This window comes from Podarcis gaigeae (genome assembly GCF_964106915.1).
Source record: "Podarcis gaigeae genome assembly, chromosome: 7".
NCBI lineage: Eukaryota > Metazoa > Chordata > Lepidosauria > Squamata > Lacertidae > Podarcis > Podarcis gaigeae.
In genome coordinates this window covers 15,536,737-15,564,130 of record NC_139683.1, presented here as the reverse complement: position 1 = coordinate 15,564,130, position 27,394 = coordinate 15,536,737, and the positions used below count along the sequence as shown (strand labels likewise).

At 43.4% G+C, this 27,394-nt stretch overlaps 1 protein-coding gene across 1 annotated transcript in view; it reads left to right on the top strand.

The window, feature by feature from the left end:
• The window catches only part of MTBP (MDM2 binding protein), a 34,072-nt gene that overhangs the window by 2,058 nt on the left and 4,620 nt on the right, over positions 1-27,394 (top strand). The window contains exons 3-19 of the mRNA XM_083749087.1: positions 176-249; positions 333-484; positions 2,217-2,275; positions 3,136-3,280; positions 3,879-3,993; positions 5,521-5,661; positions 6,256-6,350; positions 7,223-7,295; positions 9,375-9,492; positions 10,101-10,274; positions 11,975-12,085; positions 14,200-14,358; positions 16,669-16,756; positions 16,874-17,008; positions 19,340-19,435; positions 25,355-25,621; positions 27,104-27,353. Coding sequence (XP_083605213.1) covers positions 176-249; positions 333-484; positions 2,217-2,275; positions 3,136-3,280; positions 3,879-3,993; positions 5,521-5,661; positions 6,256-6,350; positions 7,223-7,295; positions 9,375-9,492; positions 10,101-10,274; positions 11,975-12,085; positions 14,200-14,358; positions 16,669-16,756; positions 16,874-17,008; positions 19,340-19,435; positions 25,355-25,621; positions 27,104-27,353 — 2,252 coding nt within the window. The remainder of the gene's footprint in view (positions 1-175; positions 250-332; positions 485-2,216; positions 2,276-3,135; positions 3,281-3,878; positions 3,994-5,520; positions 5,662-6,255; positions 6,351-7,222; positions 7,296-9,374; positions 9,493-10,100; positions 10,275-11,974; positions 12,086-14,199; positions 14,359-16,668; positions 16,757-16,873; positions 17,009-19,339; positions 19,436-25,354; positions 25,622-27,103; positions 27,354-27,394) is intronic.

Here is a 27,394-nt window from a genome sequence, read left to right as displayed (position 1 = left end):
CGCGTCCCTATATTTTTTGACATAGCATCTTGCAGTTCATGAGTCAGCCTTTGCAGTCCATTAAACATATCTGAAGAAGGAAATAGGGTTTGGATACAAGCTACTAATACTCTTTCTTTCTTTCTTTCTTTCTTTCTTTCTTTCTTTCTTACTTTCTATTCCTTCCTTTCTTTAGCATGTTCACTTGTTGGGACTCCAGGTATGAAAGGATGGTATTTTGCAATTCAGTCAATATGTGGGTTTTCTCAGGTGAGTTAGTACAAGTTGCATCATTATTTACAATGTTAATATAACTTGGCCGACCCTTACAAAATTTCCTTTTGATTGGATAGTTTTGCAGTTGTGACTGGGAGGACATCAATTTTGACCTGGAGGCGGAAGAAAGCAGAATCTCTATTCAAAGAAATATCGAAGCGTGCCTTGGCGATTTTCAAAGTTTTGAGGATGATGACAGTAATAGCCGGGAATCCCTATCCCTGATTGAGTAAGCTGATTCAATATCTGATAATACACCCAAATAATACAGTTTAAGAACCAGAAAACCTAGGCTGCAAACCAGAAAACCAAGGGAATCATTGACTTTAGTAGGGTTGCACGTAATTCACCTGGAGCGTCTGCAGTGGAGCACAGCATTCTAAGCAGGAGGCAATGCAAAGGTGAGGGGAAGTAGTTTTATTGCCACTGTACAAAAATGAAGCTGGGATACATACCAGGGAATAACAAGGGCAAGATAAAACAAAAAAAAATCCTTCCAGTAGCACCTTAAAGACCAACTAAGTGAGTTCTTAGTATGAGCTTTCGTGTGCATGCACACTTCTTCAGATACACTCAAAGATAGCTTGTCTTAGGATGCTGTTAGCTGAGTGAGAACGGTGAAATAGCCAGGCTGAGGTCAGAAGGCCTTTGTGTGTTTTATAACTTTATTTTCAACCAAATGAGTCCCTCAAGATAATTTGCAGGAAGCATAAGCAGTGAGACAATACAGGCACGCCAGTTTTACAATGCAGTTTTGATACGGAAGCAATTATAAAGAGGGCATACTTTTTGAGAACTTGGCTAGATTCTTCAGTTGTCAGAACACGTAAAATGCATTCATGGGGTGTGAAAGTGGCTGTAATGAAAGCATGACAATGTTAGGCTGTTACGAGGCTGCATACAACAGCAGTTTTGAACAGGTCTTGGCCTTGTAAGCCTGTCAGTTTCTTGGAGGGGTTTTGACTAGTTGAATGTTAAAACATTATTTATTTCAGATATAAATGGTGCATGGCAGGTGTTGTTAATTTTACAAGAAGACTCTAAATCGCAACACAAGGGGGAGCCAGTGTGTTTGTCACTGAAACATGTCAAACAGAAGTTGCTTCATCTCTTTAGCCTGAAATTCTAAACGTACATACTTATGAATAAACCTAATTGAACTCAGTTGGGTATGTTCTGAATAAACGTACATAGGATTGTGTTATAAGTAGCAAAACAGTGTTAGTAAATGACTTGTTAGAGGGACATTTTTAGCGTTTGACTTGGCATCTGACTGCTCTAATAACCAGTGAATAATTTTTTTAAAACATAAAATTTAAACCATAGGTAGGCAAACTAAGGCTCAGGGGCCACATCTGGCCCAATTGCCTTCTAAATCTGGCCCGCAGACGGTCTGGGAATCAGCGTGTTTTTACATGAGTAGAATGTGTCCTTTTGTTTAAAATGCATCTCTGGGTTATTTGTGGGGCCTGCCTGATGTTTTTACATGAGTAGAATGTGTGCTTTTATTTAAAATGCATCTCTGGGTTATTTGTGGGGCATAGGAATTTGTCCATTTTTTTCCCTTCAAAATATAGTCCGGCCCCCCACAAGGTCTGAGGGACAGTGGACTGGCCCCCTGCTGAAAAAGTTTGCTGACCCCTGATTTAAATCATCCTTGCGTGGATGTTTTCATAGGATCTTTATGGGCTCCCTAACCCATGGGACTCTCAAGAGTCTCCTCCAGCACCATAATTCAAAAGCATCAATTCTTCGGCGATCAACCTTCTTTATGGTCCAGCTCTCACTTCCATTGGTACCAGACATCAAATAAGAAGCGAGCCTACTCGTCTGTTTCACACACTGAAAACATGTTGATACTTTGCAATTCAAATATGTGGATTGCATAACGCTTGGAATATTTTAAAGCATTTTATTCTTGAAAGATGATAGCTTATTTATTTTCAATGTTTGTGTTTCAGTCTCTATGAAGAGTCTGCAGAGAGTATACATCTGCTAGCAGATAAACTTCCTGCTCCTGGTAATCTTTTTTTAATAATAAAATCTTTCCCCCTGAAATATCTTTTTTAAAAATGCATTTGGGGTATAACAGATCTATTCCAATTTTTTTGGTATGGCAAACCTTATTCAAATAAGCATGCATGTCGTCTCTCCTGTATATAATCTACTCGTATTTGGCAAGTAGTTTTGCATTACTGGAAAGTTTGATACTGTCACCAGCTGTTGTTGTGCTTCTGCTTATGTATTTCCATAGTCTGGGAGCAAAATGGCAACAGGTTTCTGCAGCAAAGCAGTCTGGTAGAAGAAATACAGTGTGGCAAAATTTAGTTTCTTAAAAAACAAAAGCGATCAGGAATCATAATGGAAATAAGTCCACTTTATCTGTGGCTACTGTGATAGACTTGCAAATGGACTTGGAAGATGATGTTGCTTTCTGCAAACAGAGCTGAACAGTATTTATTTAGCCATTTTTATATCACCGAGTTATCTGTGCCTTCCAGGGCATATTTACAGATCTGTGTTAGAGGAATGAAAGAGGGGGTCATGAAGTAAGAAGATTGATACACAGTGGAAGGAAAATTGGAACTGCAAAGATATCAGGAAGCTTAAATGCAGCTTTTTCTGGGGTTATCTGTAGAAGATGGAGAATAGCAGTGAAGGTGTGATGTCTAAGTTAGGTCGCGTCTCTTAAAACATCTTTCTGAATTTGAGTGTTCTACAACTAGATGTTTGAGAAATGATGCAAACAAGCCTATAAATTTTGACAAACTGCTTGATAATAGCTTTTGGGGGATAAAACGGCTTTTACCCTATCTTGTGCTTAATAGTGAGGGGTTTTGCTGCACATGTGTGTTTTATCTATTGAAATTGCTTCTACAGGAAGAACAATGGTTGATGTCATATTGCATTCTTCAGAAAGAGATGCCCCTAGATTAAAAGATTGCTTACCTGCCATTGGTGCCTTGAAACACCTGAGAGAATGGCATGGAGCAAAAATAACTATTGTAGCAAGTGAAAGAAAAATGTGAGTAGTGCCATTTAAACAAGGGAACTAATTTTAGTGTTTATGTCACTTTATGTAAAAATATTTTAATGTCTCAGTTCATAAATTGTAATATTTTGGCAGGCACCCTTATAAACAAAATTTAAGTTTGCACTTAAAGAGGAAACAAGAGCACCACACCTCCAAAACGTTGACTAAAGCATTGTATCTTTCTGGTAGATTTCTTCTCTGCCCTGATTTATGTTTAAATTGTATACGGGGTTTGAGTTTTTTCCGGCAATAATGAATCGTGTTGTCAGGTGTCAAAGTGAACTTGTTATGCCCATCAAGCTGCCTTTTGATTTCTTAGAGGGTTAGGAAGTCTTGAGCTAGACACCTGAATGCTAAGGGAGACTTGTGAGACCACTGAATTTGAATTATAAGATCATTGAGTGACTTTGGTTAAATGAAGGCATATAGATAATGACCACAACTACTAAGATATATTACGTTTACAAAAGATAAAGCAGTACTGGGCTGATAGCTGGTGTTGTACCATTGTCTTAAACATTGAAGTTGTAAAGATATAAAGACTTGAGTAAAGAACGCACAACTCACTCGTGTTTTCTTTCTGCAACAGTTGGCAGAAAATCGCATGCTATCTTTCTGCAGATATTGTGGCTCCCAAGAATCTGAAAAACAGCATTGATTCCAGAGACTTGTGGAGAGGAAAGATTCAGATATGGGAGCGAAAGGTATCAGTGTGAAACCCTTTGTGGGTGCATGTTGACTCAACCTGTATCAAACTAATGAAAAATGCATGCTAAGCTCATACACGGAAAGGCTTCAAAGCTCTTGATTGAATTTAGTGAATCAGAGAGAAAACTGTGTTGCTTTAAGCATAGTGATCAAGGTGTGTGTGGCTGAAACAGCCTGGTATTCTGGTTTGGGTGGGCAGAGCTTGCAGATTTGAGATAGCAACCCAAGCATGCTAACTCTGTATGTCCTTGATTGTGCAGATGAGCTGCAAGCCCAGAAAATGTTTTCTCCCCAGTTGTCCAATTGCTTCACTGGCAGAGCCCATACAGCCTGGTGCCAGATAGGACAAAGGAAGATAATAGGGCTATCCGACGATGGCATGCTTCAAGTTCCCTGCGAGAGAAACCATATTTAAGCACCATCAGTCACTACAAGCCCAGTGTGTAAATCCCAAATTTGCACGTACAGTCGTACCTTGAAAGTCAGACGGAATCTGTTCCGGAAGTCCGTTCAGCTTCCAAAACGTTTGAAAACCGAATGGCGACTTCTGATTGGCTGCAGGAAGCTCCTGCAGCCAATCAGAAGCCCCATCGGATGTTTGGGTTCCAAAAGAATATTCGCACACCGGAAGAATCACTGTAGTGTTTGGGAGCCAAAAAGTCCCAAGTTCCAGGGCATTTGGGGTCCAAGTTACGACTGTATATCCACCTTGGATGGTGAAGATACCAACACAGAGGGACAGAGAAGTGAAGGCGATAGAAAAGCATCTAAACAGTAAAGAGGCTTGAGGCACACAAAGGAGGCAGGTCTCCCATTTCCTGTTGTGCACATGCCTTCCTCTCTTCTTACCACAGCAGGAGATTTTGAGTTGGGGTGAGGAATAATACTTGTGCATTTAAAGAAGGATTAGGTCCAGCGCCGAGGGCCTCCTGGCGGTTCCCTCACTGCGAGAAGTGAGGTTACAGGGAACCAGGCAAAGGGCCTTCTCGGTAGTGGCACCCGCCCTGTGGAACGCTCTCCCACCAGATGTCAAGGAAATAAACAACTATCTGACTTTTAGAAGACATCTGAAGGCAGCCCTGTTTAGGGAAGTTTTTGATGCTTGAAGTTTTATTCTGTTTTTAATGTTCTGATGAAAGCCGCCCAGAGTGGCTGGGGAAGCCCAGCCAGATGGGTAGGATAGAAATAATATACTTATTATTATTATTATTATTATTATTATTATTATTATTATTCAGCATTCAGATCTGGACTCTCTGCTATCCACTTCCTTCCCCAGAAAGAAGGGCAGAGGATATAGGTGGGACCAGCTTATCTGAGCACACAAGCAAGGAAAAAGCTTTTGAAAGTGTTTTTTTTAAAAACAAAAAAATCAAAAGAAAAATCCAGTAATGCATTGTTTTTAATTCCTTTCGTTGTGTTTTCTTTTTTCACCTTAAGTGTTTTTGACTAATTTAAAAAGAAATGCAACTCCTGCTATAGATTTTTCTGCACTTACTTTTTTCTATTTCTGTTTTCTTCAGTTTGGGTCTGAAATTACTTTTCCAGACTTCTGTATAAAAGGCACTGCATCAGGAAGGCAGCTCGGCACCTCGGCTTTAAATTCTTACTTTACTGCCGATGAAACTGGACGTAGGCAGAATACTAATGCTTGTTTGTTGGAGGTAAAGCCTGTGTTTGACGTGTCTTTGAAACGGCACTTCTCCTCTTTAGGAATCAATAGTGGCTAAATCTAGGCAATAGGCATGCGGTAAAATTGAAGATTTGTTGCAAGGAGACTGGAAAACATTCACAGGCAAAAATGAAAGAGAATATTTGAAAATCTGGCTTCAGGTTCTCTCTGTGCTGAAAAGGGGGGAAAGGATCACACTTACCTAATCACATGAAAACAACAAAAGCAGAAAGGAAAGACAAAAGGTAGGGAAGAAATTCAAGTAAATGTAGCAACATGTGTTTAAAGCGTGGCTGCTGTTGGGGATAAAAAGAAATGAGGATTATTTTTGGTCAAGAATTCAGTTGAGCCTAGGTTGTGCTCATCGTGGTTGATTTTCCTTTCCATTACCTTGTGACTTGGCCGTTTCAGAGGGTATTTTAACTATGGGGGCTTTTTGACTGTGCAAGAGAAAAGGAAGTGTAGAAACCTCTGTGTGCGGTTTTTTAAAAATATCCTGGCCATAAACATATAGAATTATCTCATTTAGAGGTATTCGTGGTATATGTGTTTGCCTAATAACCCTTTCATCTTAATTTCTTCTTAGGTTTTCCATTATTATTGCCCTGCCTTGAAATTCGTACAGATAGTGATGCTGTCACATCTGCCTTCATCTTTAGTGTCGGGCCTTCAGTTTGAGCTGTATCCTTTCGTTACCAGACTCATTTCATGCGATTTAGTTGCTTTGAGTGCATGTAGAGCAGGCACGTCCAAAGTTTGTTTCGGGGGGCCTAATCTGGCCCGCCGGTCGGTTTAATTCGGCCCCTGTGGCAGTTTATTTCCTGGGGTAAAATCCTAAAAAAAAACCTCAACTTCAATCCTAAAAAAAGGTTAACAACTTTGGTTGGCCCCCACGGCCCTTTACTTCCTCAAATCTGGCCCTCTTTGAAAAAAGTTTGGGCACCACTGATGTAGAGCATGAGACCCTTGTATCTCAGGGTGGTGGGTGCGAGCCACATGTTGGGCATTGCAGGGAGTTGGAGTAGATGACCCTCGTTGGTCCCTTCCAACTCTACAATTCTGTGATTCTGTGAAGAAACGTCAGGGAACTGCCATCAGCTCAGAGACGAGAGGTGGAAGGGCAGGTGTGTTGCAGGGAGCCTCCGAAGATCTTGCGAAGCAGTTCTTCCTCTGGCGAGGAGGGAAGCCCCACCTCCAGTGGGGAGGGGGTGCTGGGATCAGAAGATGCTAGGGAGAGCCTCAACACCGAGCCTGAGCAAGCCAGAGGGGAGGCAAGTCCCCCTTTGCCAGCGCCCATTCTGCGCAGTAGTCTTCGGCGCAGAGAGGGCAGGAGAAGGTTGGGGGTCACACGGCTGTTATGCTGGGGAAGGTATAAGGACCACCCACTTCCAGATTCTGCTACCGACTGAGAAGACATGGACTTGCGACACTCTGCACTGTAAATAGTTTGTAGAGATAATAAAGCCTGAAAAAGACAGGTTGGAGTCTTGCCTGTTTGCTCTCGACCGGCCACACCAGCACCTGACAAAATGGTTCTTTAACTCTCTGTGTAGGAGCTTGGCAAGAACTGATGTTGAAGAGAAATCTCTGCTATTTTGGAATCAGATTTCTTCTCTGTGTGGAAAGGTATCTTGTCTCTTGCAGTGCTTTTTTTTTCTGGGGGGACGCATACCCCTAAACACTTTGTGAATCAAAGTTTGGCCTCATTGAAGGGCAGTATTTCAATATGAGTAGGAAAATAAGAGTACCCCTAAACATTTTTAAAAGAAAAAAAACCACTGGTCTCTTTGGAAAATCAAGTATAATGTTAAGTTTTATATGTATACTGGTCTCTGGTGTGTCACCTTATTTCTCAGGTAAATATGAGTAATGAACACATTAGCTTAAATACAAATAAGCATAGTTTCCATTTGGGGTAGAGAGTTTCTTGGAAAGATAGCAAGTGCTTTGCAGCACAGTAGTATCTGAGGGCTATTCACAAACCTTCTAAGTATAAATCATATATTTAATGCAGTGTTTCTCAACTTTTGGTCTCCTGCTATTGTTGGACTACAAAACCCATGATCCGCAGTACCAGCGGACAGAGATAATGGGAGTTGTAGTCCAACAACAACTTTGCGACGCAAAGTTGAGAAGCATTGATTTAATGAATGTAACTCTAAACTATTGCCAGCAAGCCAAAGCTCACAAACCATGGTTTGATCCTGGCATGGTTAAACGAACCATCGTTTAACCATGGTTTCCATGAACTCAGTTAGGACGGGTTGCTCTGGTTTAGTTTAAAAGTGAAAGCTTCCCCACTTCTCACAGCTATAGCAGAGGCGAGAGAGAGAGAGCATGAACCCATGGCTCCTTTAGGATCGCTCAAATAATACTCAACAGTAAGGTAAAGGTAAAGGGACCCCTGACCATTAGGTCCAGTAGTGACCGACTCTGGGGTTGCGGCGCTCATCTCGCTTTATTGGCCGAGGGAGCCAGCGTACAGCTTCTGGGTCATGTGGCCAGCATGACTAAGCCGCTTCTGGCGAACCAGAGCAGCGCATGGAAACACCATTTACCTTCCCACCGGAGTAGTACCTGTTTATCCACTTGCACTTTGACGTGCTTTCGAACTGCTAGGTTGGCAGGAGCAGGGACTGAGAAACGGGAGCTCACGGGGAGCATCATGGGGATTCGAACCGCTGACCTTCTGATCGGCAAATCCTAGGCTCTGTGGTTTAACCCACAGCACCACCCACATCAAATAATACTCAACAATAGTTTAGTGTTTTTACTGGAAACGCACATCGTTTCTAAATTACAAGCCATATGCCTAGGGTTGTAAATGTATGGAATAAAGAGAAATGGACATAAAAGTTCAGTATCTTCCATATCCAAAATACAGGGGAATATGTGCCCTAAAGTGAGGCTGCAGTTTGCAAGAAGAATCAAGCAGATTTATACAATACAGGGATCAGTCTAATTCTGCCAAGATGTTTCCTTTTATTCCATAGTTTTCTAAATATTATCCAATCCTTATATACTTTTTGTTTTGGTTGGCCTCTGTATTGTATACATATGTTTGTAGGAGGTAAAAAGAAATTATATAAGGAATATGTAACTGTGCAGTATAAAGTAATGGATAGACAAAGTACAGTGAGATTAATTGGAAGTCGGTTTTAAATTTATTTTCTATAAATTTTATAATTGTGTTCAATACCAGGAGTATATATGATGATAATTATATTAATCTTCTTAGATCTTATAGTGTGGTGGTTTATTTGATTTTTCTGTTATTTGTTTGTTTGATTGTATGTTTGTTTACTTGTATGTACCTCTGTTTTTCATAAATGTATTTGTTTTAAATTACTAAAGAAAAAAAATTACTAGGGAAAAAAAGAAACAGATTTATTGGTCTGGATGTTGTTGCATTCACTTGATTCATGTAAGACATTATTACAGTCATCTTACATGTGCAGATAAATGTTCACACAAGTGACCTGTTTGCATGACCCCCCTAATGCAGAAGGAAGGGATTAGAGAAGTTGCTCTTTTGTGACTAGAGAAGCCATGGGGTCCCCCCCACATTTTCGAGGTAGAGCAGCGTTCTTTTGTCATCGTTTCAACTGTCCTTGAAAGATCAGTCATACTACCTGACCCTTTAAAAATCTTTCTCCTATGATGTTTATTTGGTAATGGAAAAGTGTACATATGCTTTTTCTGCAGGTAGGAGCCTTATTTTTATTGCCTTGCAGAGTAAGCAGCATGTTGGTTCCTTTACCCGCACAGCTGAGCTCAAAAAAATGGAAGGAATATATAGCCCAGAAACCCAGACTCATTATTGGTACGTTGCCTTTCATTACTGCATTTGCACTCTTTCCCTGTCCTGCTGGCCCACTTTTTTCATTACCCCTGCCCCCAATTGCTCTTTTTTTCTCTTGAAACTCTTGGTAGATCTTTATTGATTGTATATGAACCTTGCATAAAAATAATACCTCTTTTGAAGCTTTTTGAAGCCAGTATAAAAAAGAAATTCTTCTATTTCCTTAAGTAAACAAATACGAGGATGACCTAATAACACAACCTTATATGTGTTTACTCAGAAGTAATCCCCAGTGTATTCAGTGGGCTTGCTTCCTAGCCAGCAGATATAACATTTCAGCTTAAATATATTAATCTGAATAATTTATCAGGTTTTCTTTAAATTTTTGAAGAAAGTGTGTGTGTGTGTGTGTGTGTGTGTGTGTGCGTGCGTGTTGTTGTTGTTGTTGTTTTTAATTAACGAAAGTTCAAATGTATTTACTTCTCTTATTAGAGGAACCCTGGCTATCCTAAATCTATAACTTATTAATATTTATTCTAGATTTTCTGTATGTGTTTATTGAACAAATTACTGTTTTCTTTAGTAAGGTCTGAAGTCTTTAGTTGCACAACTTCTTGTGTTCTAATTAGTTCCAGAAGTTGAACTGAAAGGAGAGACGTGCAACTATTATTTCTTGGTACAAGGAAACGGCCGTGGAGGTTGCAAGGCAACATTGATCTATTCAGCCAGTCAGATCAATGGATCACTTGCTCTTGCGAAAACAACCGGAAAATTTACCACAAAGACAGGAGAAAGTGAAGCATGTAAGTATTATGGTTCATTACTTTCCTTCCAAGTAGAACAAGATGTGGACTGCACCAATTTCATTTTAAAAACAGAGATCTAATATATTCAACGTTTGGAGTATTAGATCCAAGATAATAAGGATATTAATCATTTTAACCAATTCTAGCATCTAAGAACTAATCAAGCCTGTGAGCTTGCCTATTAGTTCTTTCAGTCGGGGAATGAGATCTGTGTACAGGCTTGTTCTCCTGAGTGTTTTCTCACTGACTTTGATGAGACAAATCTTGGAATAGCTATTATACACACTGCTATGTATTAGAATTGCACGGGTTAGAGCAGCTTTTGCCAGTCTGCAGCCCTCCTGGTGGGAGTTGTGGTCCAAAACAAACAGAGGGCACCAGGTTGTCAAAGATGGGGTTAGCTGTTTTCTTTTATTGCATTTCCCAGCAAAATATGTCTCAGAATTAGAACATTGCAGGGCATTTGCTAGAGCTGGCCAGGACATTGGTGACTTTTCCCGTGTTTGTTGACGGACCAAACAACATGTGGACAAGGGTAGCCCATCTTAACAGTTTTGGAAAGCTGCTAATAAGCATCCCATTTATATTTATTCCCATTTGGGGGGGGGGGATGGGACTTTTTTTCAGGTATAGAAAGGGATCAGTCTGAATATAGAACTACATCATTGAATTTTAATAGTAGTACTTATTAGGCATCTCATTAAGCATTGTCAGTCGCATTGTTAGATTTCATAATTCAGTATACAGTGGTACCTCGGGTTAAGAACTTAATTCGTTCTGGAGGTCCCTTCTTAATGTGAAACTGTTCTTAACTTGAGCTCCCACTTTAGCTAATGGGGCCTCCCGCCACTGCGCGATTTCTGTTCTCATCCTGGGGCAAAGTTCTTAACCCAACATACTATTTCCGGGTTAGCGGAGTCTGTAACCTTGAAGCGTTTGTAACCTGAGGTACCACTGTATTCGCATAATGCCAAACTAGCACTTTGGTAAACCTTTAGAGCTTAAGAGGGATTATTTCAATACTACTACAGTGGTACTTCTGGTTACGAACTTAATTCATTCCGGAGGTCCATTCTTAACCTGAAACCGTTCTTAACCTGAGGTACCACTTTAGCTAATAGGGCCCCCCGCCGCACTGCCGCTGCGCGATTTCTGTTCTCATCCTGGGGCAAAGTTCTTAACCCGAAGTACGATTTTTGGGTTAGCGGAGTCTGTAACCTGAAGCGTCTGTAACCTGAGGTACCACTGTAATTCTTAGCCCGGTAAAGAGGAGACTGGGAGGAGATACAAAAGCCAGCTTCAAATATCTCAAGGGCTACCACATGGAATATGGAACAAGCTTGTTTTCTCCTGCTCTGGGGCTAGGACCCATACAAATCGATAAGTTGCAAGAAAAGAGATTCTGGCTCAACTTCAGGAAGAACTTTCTGACAGTCAGAGCTGCTTGACAGTGGAACAGACTCCCTCGGGAGTTTGTGAACTCTTCTTCCTTGGAGGTTTTTAAAGCAAAGGTTTGGTGGTCATCTGCCCAAGATGCTTTAGGTGAGATTCCTGCATTGCAGGGGTTTGGACTAGCTGACCCTTCGTGTCCCTTCCAGCTCTACTATTCTATGATTCTCATGTGATTCTAAGATTCTAATTTGATCAGCTTTTTTTAAGAACACCTCATCTCTCCCTGCCCTTCCCTATCAACACAGGTTTGTTTGAAGAATTCATCAGATCTCTCCCACATTTCTGCGGAGAACAGATTTTACAGAGAGAGAAGAAATTGGCTCGTGCCCAAGCATTGGCTTTGAATCACTGCTGGAGTGAGTAACAGGGAGAACTGATATAAACCACATTTATCTTAATTTGGAGTTTAATTTGACACTATTTACATTTATAAGCCCTGGAGAAGCTCGTAAGTTCAAATATTGTTTAAAAGCGTTGTCATTAAGAAAAATTACAACTGCACATCAGGTAACTCAAACCAGGCTTAGGATAATGGATCCCGTCACCCCCGAATTACTTCAAATCACATATTCTTCTTTGTTTTTTTGAGGGCAGGGGAGTCTTTGCCTGTTTGCAGAGCAGATAGCCACTCTGCTTGCAGGGCAGATAGATAAATCGGACGGTGCAATGAAAGTTTAAAACGAAAACCAAATACCCAGTAGAGATTTTTTTGTTTCAACAGGGCACAAGTAGTCTGTAGGAACACCAGGATAAGTGGTTTGTTGTATATCGTTGAAACAATCACTTCCTTACTGGAGCTAACGTAATACAAAGATTAAATAAAAGAATTTAGCAAGCAACAAATAGAAAATAGTCATGAACCCAGTGCTCTACACAGTGAGAGGAGTTTAAATGATCAGAACAGGCTCACTTCAGATTGTCACCCAGCTCCTGGGAGGGGGGACACTAGGGGAAGCAGAGCTGCCATTCTTTTCCCTACCTCATGGATTAATTCAAGTCAAGGAAATAAATGCGTCTGTACAGCTGCACTTGAAATTCAATCCCATTGGGACCACTGACTGACTTCTCAATCTGTGTGAACCTTGTTAAGATTGGCTTTAAGGCTGCAATCCTATACAGGTTTACTTAGGAGTATGTTCCAATGAAACCCCACTAAGATCAATGTGATGTGTATTTCCAAATAAATAAAAAATGCTGCCTGAATCTTACTTCGGCTGACTACAAGCACCTTCCATTTTCTTCTGAACAACAAGCTAAGCGCTAAGGGAGGATATATTTTTTTTGGTACCCATTTGACAAAAGCTCCAGGTGAGGCCTTGGAAAAAGGAGCACCCCCTGCAACCTCTTTTTTAAGCATATGTGGGGAGCAGCCCCATAACCTTCAACTGCAGGAACAGCAGAAGCAGGGGGAGACTATAGCCGCCAGCTATGTTTCCTGCATGCTTTGGTGAATTGATAGAGCAAATAGCTAAAGGTAAAGAGACCCCTGACCGTTAGGTCCAGTCGTGGCCGACTCTGGGGTTGCGGTGCTCATCTCGCTTTATTGGCTGAGGGAGCAAGCGTACAGCTTCCAGGTCATGTGGCCACATGACCTGGAAGCTGACATGACTAAGCCGCTTCTGGCAAACCAGAGCAGTGCACGGAAACGCCGTTTACCTTCCTGCCAGAGCGGTACCTATTTATCTACTTGCACTTTGACGTGCTTTCGAACTGCTAGGTTGGCAGGAGCAGGGTTCGAGCAACGGGAGCTCACCCCGTCACGGGAATTTGAACTGCTGACCTTCTGATCGGCAAGTCCTAGGCTCTGTGGTTTAACCCACAGTGTCACCTGCGTCCCAGAGCAAATAGCTAGGTGTTATCAAATGGTCGGGTTAAAAAAAAAAAACACTTCCCACTGCTCCTTCCCAAACTTCCTGTGGCAACTGTTGGAAGTAGACACAAAATTCATGAATTGATATGCCTCATTTGCTGAATTAGTGAAAGGTTTGCATTTTATGTAGATTACACTGTTGAGGTTTGTGACAGCCGAGAGATGGGAATTCTATCCGTATTGCTTGACAATTTGTTCTTGACTGGTTTCTTCTGATTTCCATGCTGCACCGGAATCACTGCTTGTCTTAATCTAGTTCAGTGAATCATGAAGACTTTATTTAATTAAAAGAATACCTTGGAGAAAAGTGCATTATTAATTGTCTGCTAGAAACTACAGACATTTATTGTTGTTATTGCTTGCAAATGAGAATAAATTACTGGAACAAATGCATATTTTTTTCCTAGGTAGCTTTTTGTAAAGGTGATTCACATTTGCCTCCAGATTGCTTTTCTTTCTTTTCTTGGCAGCAACATTCGGTCAGAGGTGGTTACTTTAGTAAATTGTTATTGATTAACATCACTACATACCTCGCATTGAGAGTACCATGTCAGTAACCAAAGAAGAAGAAAAGCTGAGTTTTTGTGTTCTCTATTGCAGAAAGGCAGGAATCTGCCAGACAGCTCCCGGCGGTTTCAAGCGACGAACTGAAAACCTTGCTGACATGTACCAGAGAACATTATTTAGAGTTGTGGAGCACCAGCCAGCTAAATCGTCCTGTAACACCTGTCAAAGCCAAAGTCCAGGGTACAGCTTGTGGTAGGCATAATTTGGTTGCATAGTTATTATCACTTGGGGGAATGCTGGCTTTTGATACTTGAGGTGTATATTTTAGGACCCACCTGATTTCTGTGATTGTCAGTTGTTTTAAGCTGTTTTTAATTCAGTGGTACCTCGGGTTACATACGCTTCAGGTTACATACGCTTCAGGTTACAAACTCCGCTAACCCAGAAATATTACCTCAGGTTAAGAACTTTGCTTCAGGATGAGAACAGAAATTGTGCTCTGGCGGTGCGGCGGCAGCAGGAGGCCCCATTAGCTAAAGTGGTGCTTCAGGTTAAGAACAGTTTCAGGTTAAGAACAGACCTCCGAAACGAATTAAGTACTTAACCCGAGGTACCACTGTACAAACAGAATTCCGACTTCCAAAACGTTCGGAAACCAAAGTGTGGCTTCTGATTGGCTACAGGAAGCTCCTGCAGCCAATCGGAAGCTGTGGAAGCCCTGTTGGACATTCAGGTTCCTAAAGAACGTTCACAAACTGGAACAATCACTCCCAGGTTTGTAGGAGCCAAAACATTCGAGAACTAAGCTGTCCGAAAACCAAGGTACAACTGTATCTCTCAATCATGACATTCTTTCCCTTAAGCACATCAGTGAGCATGCTCCTCCCTTGGCGAGAGCAGGGAAACAAGCTAGAGAGCAGCAAAAACTGGAGAACTAAGCAAGCCAGAATGTGAAGACACGATTTAAAGTTTTTAAGCTGATTTAATATCCTGGCTTGTTTAGAAGCAACTAATCATAGTTTCCCTCTTCAGGTGTAACAGGAAGCTGCAGTAAAAGGCAGCTTACTTGGCGTGGCTGGAGTGAAGCGGGTAAAAGAAGTTTGTTTGTATCTTGGCTTTTTAATATTACTATTCATCCAACTTTTGAACCACACTCCTTCAAATTAAGCTCTTAGCGTGGTTTACAATTGTGTCATGTAAAACAGCCTAAAAGCTATAAAACACGGATTAGAGAGTTAAAACGACCACTGTAACAACCAGCAAAAATGTTAAAGGGAATGCTCATCAACACCCTGGTACAATGCCAGCAGAATTAAAGCAGCAGGCCTTAACGAATCAAATCAGATTCCTCCAACAGCCTGGGTGAACAAGTGTGCCTTAATCTGGCACTAGAAACACAGAGATATAGGATGCAGTGGCTGACTTCTCTCGCCTTGAAGGCCACATTGAGGGTTCACCACCTTTCTTGAGGGCTGTGCGCCAGCATGTGCACACACTCATGGAGCACACACGGTACACACAAACACAGAGGGAATGGGGGTAAACAAGCAGCTTAATTCCAAGAAAGAGGTGCAATGCAAGTCTTCCAGACCAGTCATGAGAAAAAAAAGTGTGCCTTTTTAATGAGTTACCAAAAAAGTGGTGTTTGGTTGATTTCCTTGTTTGAATCCCATTATTCCAATCGGTTGAGCAGAGCTTAAGATCGACATTCAAGTACAGTGGTACCTCGGGTTAAGAACTTAATTCGTTCCGGAGGTCCATTCTTAACCTGAAACTGTTCTTAACCTGAAGCACCACTTTAGCTAATGGGCCCTCCCGCTGCCGCCATGCGATTTCTGTTCTAATTCTGAAGCATAGTTCTTAACCCGAGGTACTATTTCTGGATTAGCAGAGTCTGTAACCTGAAGCATCTGTAACCCGAGGTAAAGGTAAAGGGACCCCTAACCATTAGGTCCAGTCGTGGCCAACTCTGGTGTTGCGGTGTTCATCTTGCTTTATTGGCTGAGGGAGCCAGCGTACAGCTTCCGAGTCATGTGGCCAGCATGACTAAGCCACTTCTGGCGATCCAGAGCAGTGCATGGAAATGCCGTTTACCTTCCTGCCAAAGCGGTACCTATTTATCTACTTGTACTTTGACGTGCTTTCGAACTGCTAGGTTGGCAGGTACCACTATGCCGAGGTACCACTGTACAAAATGCATAAAACAAAATGCACAGCACATGAGAAAAGTTAATATTTTAAGATGCTTTTCTGATCTTGCTATGTTCTAATGCTCTTCGTTGATCATTCCAGCTGTTTGCTTTTGTTGATGCTGCAAAGTACAGTCAGAGCTAATAGGATTCATTATAATGGTGTAGGCAGTAGTTGCCACAGGCGTTGCAGAATCTGTACAAAACGCTTAGAAAAATGCAAACTTTTGAGTTATACAGGACTCCCATGAGGTATAATGGGAAGCTGGTATATTCTCTGCTACATTAGATTTTGCAAGGAGTTATGGTATTGTTTTGACTTTATTCCTCCTCCCCCACCCCCTTTCCCCCACCTCCAACGTCTCACATTTAGAGCTGAAAGATTCAAATCCTTTGAAGTGGCCAGAAAGAAATGTCCTGCAGAACTTGGAAAGCACTGAAAAAATTAAACAAAAAGCGAGGTAACATTAACGTGGCTTAAATGTTGGCAGTTTTTTTTATAAACCCCACTACCTATTCAACATCAGCTATCGGTGTAGTTAGTGATTTTTGTTCATCTGTTTTGTTTCCCTCGGCAGGGTTTCTGAATTACTTGCCCGTAAAGAAGGCCAAAAGGGCCCTGCGATATCACTTGATGCCAAAGAGCTGCTGAAGTATTTCACCCCAGAAGGCCTGCCCATTGGGGCTCTGCAGCCTTTACACGTTCAAAAAAGGTAAAGCCTTGTTAGGCATACAGCGCACTGTTAAATAGTTCATTCTTTAAGATGGTAATCCTGAAGGATAGGATTGCCTTTTAGAATCTATGTGAGATGTTTTTTCTAATACCTCCTTCAGGTGCCTAATAGTAATTTCTCTGAAGGATAGGATTGCCTTTTTGAATCTATGTGAGATGTTTTTTCTAATACCTCCTTCAGGTGCCTAATAGTAATTTCTCTGAAGGATAGGATTGCCTTTTTGAATCTATGTGAGATGTTTTTTCTAATACCTCCTTCAGGTGCCTAATAGTAATTTCTCTGTGTACCGCACTTGCAAAATCAATAACAGGACAGGGGTGGGGAATCTTTTCAGCTCCATAGACCATTTCCTTATCAGGATTGTTTGGGGGGGGCGCAAGTTTAACGGGTGGGTGGGGCTGCCCACTTGTCAATCACCTGGCATCCTTTGAGAGTTTGGTTGCCCCAACCATTTGCCAAAACTCGTTGCGTGGGGTTCCCACATGCCAGCTGACATGTCAGGCTCTTGGGAACTGCAGTGCAAGGGGCATTGTAGTTCGGAAGTGCTCAGCGTAGGGCTGGCAAAGCACTTTTCCCCCCCCTCCCCTCCCCTTGAAGGGAGCAGGCAATATTAAGCCTGCATTTTACAGGCTGTGTGTGCCTGCTTTCTGCTGGGATCAAGTGCACACAGCCAAACTGAGCAGGATTTCACCCAGCTGTTTGTCAGGTGTCTAGCAGGTTGAATCCTGATAAGACAGAAGTACTGTTCTTGGGGGACAGGGGGTGGGTGGGTGTGGAGGACTCCCTGGTCCTGAATGGGGTAACTGTGCCCCTGAAGGACCAGGTGCGCAGCCTGGAAGTCATTTTGGACCCACAGCTGTCCATGGAGGCACAGGTCAATTCTGTATCCAGGGCAGCTGTCTGCCAGCTACACTTGGTATGCAGGCTGAGACCCTACCTTCCCGCAGACTGTCTTGCCAGAGCGGTGCATGCTCTAGTTATCTCCCGCTTGGACTACTGCAATGCGCTCTACATGGGGCTACCTTTGAAGGTGATCCGGAAACTACAACTAATCCAGAATGCGGCAGCTAGACTGGTGACTGGTGGCAGCCGCCAAGACCACATAACACCGGTCTTGAAAGACCTACATTGGCTCCCAGTACATTTCCGAGCACAATTCAAAGTGTTGGTGTTGACCTTTAAAACCCTAAACGGCCTCGGCCCAGTATACCTGAAGGAGCGTCTCCACCCCCATCGTTCAGCCCAGACGCTAAGCTCCAGCGCCAAGGGCCTTCTGGCGGTTCCCTCACTGTGAGAAGCAAAGCTATAGGGAACCAGGCAGAGGGCCTTCTCGGTGGTGGCACCCGCACTGTGGAATGCCCTCTCACCAAGATGTCAAGGAGATAAACAACTAGCTGCGGAACGCCCTCCCATCAGATGTCAAAGAGAGAAACTACCTGACATTTAGAATACATCTGAAGGCAGCTCTGTTCAGGGAAGGTTTTAATGTGTGACATTTTAATGTATTCTTAATCTTTGTTGGAAGCCGCCCAGAGTGGCTGGGGAAACCCAGCCAGATGGGCGGGGTACAAATAAATTATTTTTAATTTATTTATTTATTTATTTATTTATTTCCTGCTGCATTGTCTGTGCACACTTGTTCCCTGCTGGAAATAGGCACACATAGCCCAAGAAAGCCTGTAAAGCATTCTTATTTCAGCCCTCTTTCCCAGAGCGAGTGCAGAAACAAGCACTTTGCAAGCTCTAAGTTTTTTTTCCAAGCATTGGCTTGGGTGGCAAGGGGTGTGGTGAGGAAGTCTCTTTCTCTCAAATAGCCTATAGTTGGGGCCAGAAAGGGGAGTTGCTTTCTTTGTTCGGCTGTGCGTGCCTGTTTTCTGCTGGGAACAGGTGCGCACAGCTAAACTGAGCAGGATTAAACCCTGGCTTGTCAGCTGTCAATTGGGTGTTAACTCCCACTTTGGCTGCGCATGCCTGTTGCCTGCTGGGAGCCAGGCACCCAGGACCAATGCAGAATTGAACCCCACCTTCCCGCCCGCTAGTTGACAGCATAAGTGACACCCACCAGTTGAAAGGTGGGTGTGGTTTAGGGAAAATGGCCTCACGGGCCAAGATTGGGCCATGGGCTGTAGGTTCCCCAACCCTATTGCATACTCTGAATTGAGTTTTAACTGTGCCAGAGTAATTTTAATACTATGGTGCCAAAGTGGCAGACAGTTGCTGTTCTTCCGGTAAAAAGGTTATCCTCCGTTCTAGAAATAAGCCAAAGCTGCAAATTAAAATCAATTCTTTCTTCCTCCCCACCCTGTTCAGTGAAAATACTTTCCTTCTGACGCCAGAGCTGACTCCTCGAAAACTCAGAAGCTTGCCCTTTGAAAAGGCTGCTGGCTGCCATTATCACGGTCTTGAGTAAGTTCCTTTATAAGTGAGTGATGTGAACTGTTCACGCGGTCCTCTTACACAGTGTAAATCCAATGTACACACACACACTTCACATTTAGTCTTATTATTATGCGAGTGGAAGCATCATTTGAATTTGCTAGCATCTTGCAATAATTAATTGTCTGGAATGAAAGCGTTACGCCTTTGATTAGAATAGTTATACGTTTTTATGGTAATGGGTGCTTAAGATGTTATGACAGTAACTTTTCACTTTCAAATCAAAGCAATAAGGAAAATTGCTGACAGCCCATGAATTAAGTCTGCGGTTCTATTATGCCAGGATGGGAGGTAGACAGCGGAGGAAGCCTTGGAACAGAGAATATATGCTGTGATGGCTACATTAAAGGATATTGAGCCCAGTAATGGGCTGAGACTCCATGCACATCTTCTCTAACAGCAGCTCTGCATACTCACAGAGGCTGCTGTGTATTTATACCACATCTGGATCCTGCAATGGAAAACACAGCTGTCCTGGGCTTCTGGCGTTTTTGAATCATTCCCTGCTTGGAAACGGAGCCCCTATCATATAACAGAGGAGCAACCATCATTTTCTTTAGAAGTACAGTGGTACCTCGGGTTACATACGCTTCAGGTTACATACACTTCGGGTTACAGACTCCACTAACCCAGAAATATTACCTCAGGTTAAGAACTTTGTTTCAGGATGAGAACAGAAATCGTGCTCCGGCAGTGCGGTAGCAGTGGGAGGCCCCATTAGCTAAAGTGGTGCTTCAGGTTAAGAACAGTTTCAGGTTAAGAACGGACCTCCAGAACGAATTAAGTACTTAATCCGAGGTACCACTTTAGCAGGTTGACCATGTTCTATACACTAAAAAAAGCTCTCTGACAGTTTTATCACAGTGGGTGTCATAGAATCTAGTGTAGTGTACCCTATTTGACATGAAGATGGCTCTAACTCAAACTGTTAAAGTATATTGAACTGGCTAGATTAACAGAGGCAATTAGAGATCACACTAGACAAGAGTTTCAAAAAGCATAGGGGAAATGCAGAGAATACTTCACAAAACAGTGCCCTAAAATATATACCTGGACTTGTTTCGATTAATGTCTGCAGGACATTTTGTGGATACTTAAGTTATAATTAGAAAAATCTTAATAATTATTCATAAAGGAAACAGTTTATAAGAAGTAAATAAAGAGGCCAGATACAGGATAAAGGAAGTCTTTTATTTGGTTGTTTGTATTCTTATATGTTATGCTCGCTGTATGTTATGTTCACGTTTAATGAGGGTGGATTTGTGTATTGGGGGATGGGGGTTTATGTTGTAAATAAAATTCCAACAAAAATTTAGAGGGGGTGGGAGAAGAAGATGGCTCTAACTTACTAGTGGGAAATGATCTGAATTTATCAGACTGCTCACTAGGTATCCAGTATGGCACAAGAATGTCCAAAGTGGATTCCTTTCTGGGAATCCCACAGTGCCCTGTGCTTGTTTTCGTTTCCACTGTGAGGATGAAGGTAAATCTCAAGAATGCCCAATGCGTAGTAGCAGTGGTGGAACATTCCAAGAACGTCTTATTAGAGCCAGGGTATTTCTGCTCTTCTCCCTGCGAAATGCCCATCTTACCCGAGAAGTCTTACCTGAGTACGAATGGGTGAAGTTTAGTCCTTAATCCCTTTGTCCTGGAGAAGTTGGTCTGTTGTGATGATTGCCTGCCTTATTGAAGTATGAAATAGAGGAAGAATTAAGTCGAACAGGCTGCTTCAGACGGTTTAGTATCTACTTCAAAGGACTTTCCCCAAGCTTTCATGGACTAAGTTGGTGGTTGTCATTGATTGTTAAACACTTTGAAGGGTTGGGAAGCGCAACGTGCATACTGAGAAGCAGTATTAGTTTCTTACAGAAGCTCTTTTCAGGAGCTGAATACAAATGAAAGAGGCAGTTTGGGGTAAGCAACAAAACCACATCTTCCATTATTCCAAATAGACTTCCATAGCACTGTAGCTGTGCAGAGCCCATGGCATTAGGTGGTCACTTGCCCTCCTCTATTTTATTTGCATGATGAGACCTAAAGTCAAATTCTGGAGTAGTCAATCTTGGTGCCCTCCAGGATTTGTGAACTACAATTCCCAGTGGAAGATACTGTCAACAGCAACTGGGCGTCACTGCATTGACTGTGGTTGGTCAAATGTTTTGCTTTTGGATGTTCATCCCAGGGCACTGTATCTGTTTTCCAGAGTTCAATAGGGCTCGTAATCCTTTTGGATTACACCCAGTATACCTGAAGGAGCATCTCCATCCTCATTGTTCAGGCCGTACACTGAGGTCCAGCGCCGAGGGCCTTCTGGTGGTTCCCTTGCTGCGAGAAGTGAAGCTACAGGGAACCAGGCAGAGGACCTTCTCGGTAGTGGCGCCCGCCCTGTGGAACGCCCTCCCTTCAGATGTCAAAGAGATAAACAACTATCTGACTTTTAGAAGACACCTGAAGGCAGCCCTGTTCAGGGAAGTTTTTAATGTTTGGTTTTATCGTGTTTTTAATATTTTGTTGGGAGATGCCCAGAGTGGATGGGAAAACCCAGCCAGATGGGCGGGGTATAAATAATAAATTATTATTATTATTATTATTATTATTATTATTATTAATTGGTGTCTGGGACTTGTAGCATTTTCTCTCTCTCTGTCTGCCAGTGTCTCTCTCTTTCTCTCCATGTTTGTGTGTGTGTGTTTTGGAAAGTAATGTCAGCTGTTTTTCCATTACTTTATGAAATCCATTTAATTTTACTATTTAATGGTCTTTGATGGCAGTGGTATTGGCAATTCAGCTACGAGAACCAGACGTGCAAAGTGCATTGTGGCTGGTATGGGGTGGGAGAGCCAAACACCATCTTCAGCAGATTGTGGAATGATTATTAGCACCCGAACATTTTAGTAGGGCTATGTACAAAAAAAAAGGGCAGTTTGAAATTTCTTGATTTTTTTTTTTAATGTTTCTTTGGTGCTGCGCCTGATCAAAACCAATTTGCATAACCTTTTCCTATTGTCATGAATCAGACACAGCTGGATTGTGGGGGCTGGGGGGGGGGAGAGAAGGAGAGGAAGATGTTGCCATAAAAAGAGTGAGCAAAGTGACAGCATTACTCAGGATAAATTAATATGTCAGCTCTGTAGAATGGGCAGCAAAGCTTAACTCAGAATACAAACAAGGAAACTCAAAATACCATGAAATGGATAAGCAATAAGTTTTTTTGTCTTATCAGATAATGAGCTTGTTTCTAGTGGCAAAATTGAATTCATTACTTACGTTGATTAAAACCTCTCTTTTTACAGGAGGGAATAGACTTCGGGCTATGTATGACAATATTATCTTGGTAACAGAAAATGACTTGATTTGTCCTGACAGTCTGGTGGAAGCGCGATGTACTGGTGCTCAGATAATTATAATAGCCATGTGCCTCCATGTTGATTGAATTGTTAGGCAAGCCAATCCCGCCCATCTTATCTGCTAAAGTGGAAAGTATATGCTTTTAGGCGTAATGGCCAAATTGAACCTCCCTGTTGAGAGAACAAATGATCAGAGAATGGTTATTGCCCTTGGGTCCTATTTGTGCACTTCTTGGAGGCATCTGGTCGGTCACTTTTGAACTCAGAATGCTGGCCACTTGTCTAAACCAGCAGGACTCTTCTAATCCATATGTGGATGTGCTCCATTGATTGCTATATCTGAGATTGCTTTGTGCTCTGAAATTGATTCATCCATGCCTGTGGGCACCAAATATTTGTAGAAGGACATTCCTTCACCTCGGTATGGGACTCAACAAATAGCTGTCATGACACACATTCCATCTCCTCATCTGAATGACTTTTTAAAATAATCCTCTGAAGGATAATACTTACAGTGGTGCCTCGCAAGACGAAATTAATTTGTTCCGCAAGTTTTTTCTTCTTGCGAGTTTTTCGTCTTGCGAAGCACGGTTTCCCATAGGAATGCATTGAAAATCAATTAATGCGTTCCTAGGGAGACCGCCTTCAGACCAGGTCTGGGGACAGCCTTCTGAAGGCTGGCGGTGGGAAGAAAAGCCCTTCTCCCGCCGCCAGCCTTCAGAAGAGTTCCTGCAGGGCTGTCTAGACTGCGGATAGCGCGAGGGGCAGACATCTGCAGCTTGGGGAGCCCTGCAGGACTTCCCCGCAGGGCTCTCCAAGCTGTGGATAGCAGCCTGCTGCCCCACACGAGGGGCGCTCTTAAGCAGAGCGGGGCAAACATTCGCAGCTTAGGGAGCCCTGCAGGACTTCCCTGCAGGGCTCTCCAAGCTGCGGATAGAGGCAGCAGGCTGCTATCCACAGCTTGGAGAGCCCTGCGGGGAACTCTTCTGAAGGCTGGCGGGGGAGAAGGGCTTTTCTTCCCACCGCCAGCCTTCAGAACAGGCTTCTGAATGTTGGCGGTGGGGAGGAAAACTGCGCTGTTTTCCTCTGTTCCCGGACCTGTCCTGAAGGCTTGCGGTGGGAGGAGGGCTTTCCTCCCCACCGCCAACATTCAGAATGCTGTTCTGAACGTTGGCGGTGGGGAGGAAAAACCCTCCTCCCACCGCAAGCCCCGGGAACAGAGGAGAAGCGCTGCACGCCTTCTCCTCTGGTCCCGGACCTCCCACCGCAAGCCTTCAGGACAGGTCCGGGAACAGAGGAGAAGGCGCGCTGCGCTTCCCCGCTGTCCCCAGAGATTTCCCTATGGGGTTTCGTCTTGCGAAGCAAGCCCATAGGGAAATTCGTCTTGCGAAGCCGCTAAAAATCGGAAAACCCTTTCGTCTTGCGGGTTTTTCGTTTAGCGAGGCATTCGTCTTGCGGGGCACCACTGTACTAATACTTTTGTATAGTGCATGTGAAGCATTTACGAATAGCGAGTTGTCAGCCTTGCAGCATCACTGTTAAGGCAAGTCATTGTTGTTGTCATTTAGTCGTGTCCGACTCTTCATGACCCCATGGACCAGAGCACACCAGGCACTCCTGTCTTCCACTGCCTCCCGCAGTTTGGTCAAACTCATGTTGGTAGCTTCGGGAACACTGTCCAACCATCTCGTCCTCTGTCGTCCCGTTCTCCTTATGCCCTCCATCTTTCCCAACATCAGGGTCTTTTCCAGGGAGTCTTTTCTTCTCGTGAGGTGGCCAAAGTATTGGAGCCTCAGCTTCAGGATCTGTCATTACTATCCCCCATTTTACAGATGGGGAGGACTGAGGCCAAGAGACAGAAGCTTGCATAAGGCCATCTGACGAGTTCATTCATGGCAGATACGGGTTCAAACTGGGGATTACCTGATAGATGGAATATCCATTCCTTCATTTTATTTGTATGCTGCACACACACACACACACGCACGTACGTATGCGCGCGCACACACACACACACACCATGCTCAAAGCAGCTTACAACGAAGGAACCGGGGTGCATTTCAAACAAACGCTACAAATATAATTTCATAACAACACAGCAAAACAACTCCATAACAGCATTGCTGGAAACATGCTGAGGAAGAGAACAGTTGTAAACCATCCGGCTTCTTTTGGGCTGGAATCCAAAACCCACTGACTAGGAAGTAAGCTCCACTGAGCCTAGTGGGACCTACTTCTGAGTAAGCATGCATAGGATATACAAATAGCATTCTTTTTGATGCCAGCGAATTGTGGGTTGAGGTGTGGCACTCTGAAACTAAGGTGGAAGGCGGTTTGATCCATGAGGTCAGTTTTTGCCCCGTATCATAGCAGACTGCAGGAGGACCTTTTCAGAGGTTCACTAGCAATACAAATAAGGAGAGACATTCTCATACCGAAACGTAAACAAGGGGTACTAAGTTATCCCTTAATTAGGAAAACACCTCCATTCTTCTGCAATGCTCCTCTCAGGCTTCTGAAGCTGTTTCATGTTTCGCTTTAGATACTGCCTGGACAACAGGAGAGCTTTGGAGAGAGACGTGGCATTTGCTGAACTTCAGACTCGCCTTATCCGTTACGAAACGCAGACCACCTGCACAAAGGAGTCCTGTCCCGTGCCCTGTGCGTTGAGCCCTCTGCCATCTCCTGCGGTTTTGTCAGAGCCCGGGAGTGTCCCCGATGGGGAATCTTTGCAGAGGGAGCTGCAAGCAGAGGCATCCAGGTTAAAACGCAGATCAAAGGACCTGGATGGCTTTCATTCCAACAAGAGGTAATATTATAATAATAATAATAATAATAATAATAATAATAATAATAATAATATTTATTTATATCCCGCCCTCCCCAGCCGAAGCCGGGCTCAGGGCGGCTAACAACAATAAAACAGTACAAAAGTACAGCATAAACAACACTCTAAAATCATTCATTATAAAATTAATTATGGTAATTCAAGCCACTGGCAACCATTGGGCCAGAGCTCCGCGAAGATTGTCGAGGGAGGGAGTCAGGCTGTGCCCTGGCCAAAGGCCTGGTGGAACAGCTCTGTCTTGCAGGCCCTGCGGAAAGATGTCAAGTCCCGCAGGGCCCTGGTCTCTTGTGACAGAGTGTTCCACCAGATCGGAGCCACAGCCGAAAAAGTCCTGGCTCTAGTTGAGGCCAGCCTAACTTCTCTGTGGCCTGGGACCTTCAAGATGTTTTTATTTGAAGACCGTAAGTTTCTCTGTGGAGCATACCAGGAGAGGCGGTCCCGTAGGTACGAGGGTCCTAGGCCGTATAGGGCTTTAAAGGTTAAAACCAGTACTCCACCGGGAGCCAGTGCAGCTGGTATAGCACCGGGTGAATGTGATCTCGCAGCGAAGACCCCGTAAGGAGTCTTGCTGCAGCATTCTGCACCCGCTGGAGTTTCTGGGTCAGTCTCAAGGGCAGCCCCACGTAGAGCGAGTTACAATAATCCAGTCTGGAGGTGCGTGGATCACAGTGGCTAGGTCAGGGCGAGAGAGGTAAGGAGCCGACTGCTTAGCTTGCAGCCTTCATTATAGCTGCAATCTGCGCCTCCATGGAAAGGGAGGTGTCGAAGATTACACCCAAACTCTTAACGGACGGTGCTGGCACTAATTGCGCCCCCGCAAGAGATGGGAGTTGCCCCCCCCATCCCATATCCCAATATGCAGCGGTGTAGCTAGCTGCTCAGGCATTCGGGCTCGGGCGTGCTGCAGGCGCCCTCCCCCCCAAGTGGTAAGTGGCTGCCCAGTGCGCCCCCAACCCCAGCTATGCAAGTGGTAATATGCTACACTTTTTTTTTTTTTTTAAAGAGATATTTTGAGTATGGGTAAATTCAGCTCTCTTTTCATTCCGAAGAGATTTCTGTGGCATAATGTTCAGATAATCTTAATCCTCTTTTGCTAATTCCTCCCTCCCTGCCTTATTTTTCCTGTGCGATAACCTTTCATTAGCTTTGAATATGTTGAAACAGGACCCAAAGGCATTTTTGCTCAAGCTCCATAGGGCTGCGTGATGCAAGACGCTGAGTGAGGGTCACGCCCCACCAAACTGGTTCTGTTTAGATAACTCACTGCCAGATTGGATGAAAGATCAGATGCAGAAATGTGTTAAGTTTTCTCTCCTGTTTCAGATGGATAATTTCTAATTGCTGGCGTCTGACATGATCTGAGGTGTTTTAATGACAAATCGAGCCGCGCACAGAACAGAATAATCTTAACATCTGTTTTGTTCCCTCAACTCTTCTTTCTAGGTTGCGGAAATCTGAAAGCACAGATTCTCTCTTGTCCCAGGCAAGCGGAAGCAGCGGAAGTCGCCATTCAGGAGTTGTCACAAGTCAATGCCAGGAGATTTCAGTCTCTCTGCCTTCAGTAGCTGTGAAACAGTCTCACAGTCAGATGCATAAAGTCGCCCTAAGGAGCAGCTCAGCAAGCCAGAGGTGTGGGGGAAAGCCAGAAACATCGAAGCCCACAAGGGAATCGAGATCTCAGAAGCATACACGGGTAAATAACTTTTTTCCGGATAGCTAAAAATGAAGTTCTGT